At 42.5% G+C, this 3,173-nt stretch overlaps 1 protein-coding gene across 1 annotated transcript; it reads left to right on the forward strand.

The window, feature by feature from the left end:
- The first annotated feature begins 981 nt into the window (after nt 1-981).
- Nucleotides 982-2,001, forward strand: npbwr2b (neuropeptides B/W receptor 2b). The gene has a single exon (XM_028453502.1). It carries the CDS (start codon nt 982-984, stop codon nt 1,999-2,001), a length of 1,020 nt encoding a protein of 339 aa, XP_028309303.1.
- Nucleotides 2,002-3,173: the final 1,172 nt, after the last annotated feature.

Consider the following 3,173-nt stretch of genomic DNA (forward strand, 5'->3'; position numbering starts at 1 on the left):
ACGTTAAAACAAAGTCATGTTAAAAAAGGACATTTTTTTTATTCGCCAGAACGCATCATGTCATTAAAGTCTCATTATTGTTATTTTTTTAAACTTGCAGTTCTGATAATAGAACACATCAGTGTGTAGTGTGTCCACACACACACACACTACACACTACACACTAGGACAGTCTGGGTTAATTACATGGAGAACCTGCATCTCGCTCCGATCGTGTTTGATTTAAATGAATCTGTTCATTGATGTGGGAATTAAAACCTTAGACGTTTTCAGACGACCTGCTGAGGGAACCTCAGAGTGATGTCACAGAAAGAGAGAGAGAGAGAGGAGGAGGGGGAGGAGCCTAGGCAGTGAGGAGCTGCTGATGGAGCAAAGCTCACTCAGAGGAAGAGGAAGGTCGTTCATGGTGGTGATGGTAAGTCTAGAAGAAATCATCTTCATCACACAATCTGTGATCATCTACTTCCCCTGTTTACAGCGTCTGTAAGTATTATTATTATAATTATAATTATTATTATTATTATTATTATTATAATTATAATTATAATTATAATTATTATTATTATTATTATTATTATTATTGTCTTTGTTCTTTGGCTTCAACACTTTTTACATTTTTTCTGCTGCCTTTTCTTTTTCTTTCAGACTCTGATTCACTTTCAGCAATTTTTAAAACTCAAACGTCTGATGTGATCCATGGTTTCTGACCCTGAGACAGATGTTAGTCACAACATCTGGAGAAGGAGGAGCTGACTTTATGTTTGACCTGTGAACAGATGTTGGTCCATGAGGAGCTCTGATGGACTGTAGGTAAGAGACAGATGTGATGCTGATGCTAATGCTGATGCTAATGCTCCTCTGTTGTCTGTAGCTTCCTGAGCTCCATGTGCTGATTAAAGAAGGTCATCAATAACATCCTGAAACTGTTTCCTTGGAGAAGTCCTGTTTCTTTGGTTCCTGTCTTTTCCTCCTCCTGTGATGATGAGGAACACGTCCATACCCATCACTCCTCCTCTTCCTCTGTGTAACCACTCTGTGGACTTTTACTCATGGAGCTCCTCTAACCACAGTGACCTGAACTGCACCCCCCCACCTGAGTTCTTCTTCTACGCAGACATCTACGTTCTGCTGCCCATCATCTACTCCATCATCTGCGCCGTGGGGCTGACAGGAAACACCGCCGTCATCTACGTCATCCTCAAAGCCCCAAAGATGAAGACGGTGACGAACATGTTCATCCTGAACCTGGCCATCGCAGATGACCTGTTCACGCTGGTACTGCCCATCAACATCGCTGAGCACCTGCTCAACTTCTGGCCCTTTGGAGACGTTCTGTGTAAGGTGATCCTCAGCATCGACCACTATAACATTTTCTCCAGCATCTACTTCCTGACAGTGATGAGCATCGACCGCTACCTGGTGGTTCTGTCCACGGTGCGCTCCAAGCGGATGCCGTACCGCACGTACCGCGCCGCAAAGATCATCTCCCTGTGCGTGTGGGTCCTGGTCATCCTCATCGTCATGCCTTTCACCGTGTTTGCTGGCGTGGACGTGAGCGAACCAGATGGGAGGAAGAGCTGCGTGCTCAGCTTTCCCCACCCCGATGGTCTGTGGTTCAAAACCAGTCGTATCTACACGCTGCTGCTGGGCTTTGCCTTCCCCGTGTCCACCATCTGCATCCTCTACACCATGATGCTCTACAAGCTGAGGAACATGCGTCTCAACAGCAACGCCAAGGCCCTGGACAAGGCCAAGAAGAAGGTGACGGTCATGGTCTTCATCGTGTTGGCCGTGTGTTTGTTCTGCTGGACGCCGTTCCACCTCAGCACCATCGTAGCCCTGACCACCGACCTGAAAACCACGCCCCTTCTCATCGGTATCTCCTACTTCATCACTAGCCTCAGCTACGCTAACTCCTGCCTCAACCCCTTCCTCTATGCGTTTCTGGACGACAGCTTTAGGAAGGCCTTCAAGAAGATGTTGGAGTGCAGATCCACGTGAAAATGCTTTAAATTTTAAGAACGATTGAACAGTTAACGAACATTTTGGAAACTGTACAGATACCACTCAATCCTGGACCTCTGGTTGGAGGAAATAAACCGTAAAACAAGTCCATCTGTGTGTGGGAGAAAAGATTTAAATCTGAGAGTCTCTCACATTAAAGCAACAAACCAACCAGATGGTCTCACTGCGGGAATGGTGTGTGTGTGTGTGTGTGTGTGTGTGTGTGTGTGTGTGTGTGTCAGAATAGATGTAAAGTTGAGTAATTTTGTATCAAATTCATCAATGTGTGGAATTGATTTTGAATGATTAACTATGATCTATAACCTGATGAATGTATAATGTTTTCACTGATGTGTGAGAAAGAACTGCATGAGGAATGTGTTTGTCGCCCCCTGCTGTTCACAGTGTGTCATCACAGCTGTGTTTGAACGTCAGAGGGTTTCACACACTTTCACTCTGTGAATTATTTACATATAGACTTAAAAACAGGTTAAATAACTAAACCATCCTTTTGTTCTTTATTCTGAACAATATCTATAGTGAGGTTAGATTTGTTCAATGTTTAACTTGTGTTGTTTATAAATAATTACATCATTAGTGTGTAGAAATATTTAACCCTTCCTTTAAACCGTCACATTAACGTCATCGAACTGGAGACTGAGAATCTACCCAGAACATGAGAACCATCACATTACAGAACCATCACATTATAGAACCATCACATTATAGAACCATCACATTACAGAACCATCACATTACAGAACCATCACATTACAGAACCATCACATTATAGAACCATCACATTACAGAACCATCACATTACAGAACCATCACATTACAGAACCATCACATTACAGAACCATCACATTATAGAACCATCACATTACAGAACCATCACATTACAGAACCATCACATTATAGAACCATCACATTATAGAACCATCACATTATAGAACCATCACATTACAGAACCATCACATTACAGAACCATCACATTATAGAACCATCACATTACAGAACCATCACATTACAGAACCATCACATTACAGAACCATCACATTATAGAACCATCACATTACAGAACCATCACATTACAGAACCATCACATTATAGAACCATCACATTACAGAACCATCACATTACAGAACCATCACATTATAGAACCATCA

This window comes from Gouania willdenowi, chromosome 7 (genome assembly GCF_900634775.1).
Source record: "Gouania willdenowi chromosome 7, fGouWil2.1, whole genome shotgun sequence".
Taxonomy (NCBI): domain Eukaryota; kingdom Metazoa; phylum Chordata; class Actinopteri; order Blenniiformes; family Gobiesocidae; genus Gouania; species Gouania willdenowi.

Coding starts and splice junctions, on each gene's coding strand:
- npbwr2b (XM_028453502.1), top strand. CDS start 982: ATGAGGAACACGTCCATACCCATCACTCCTCCTCTTCCTCTGTGTAAC.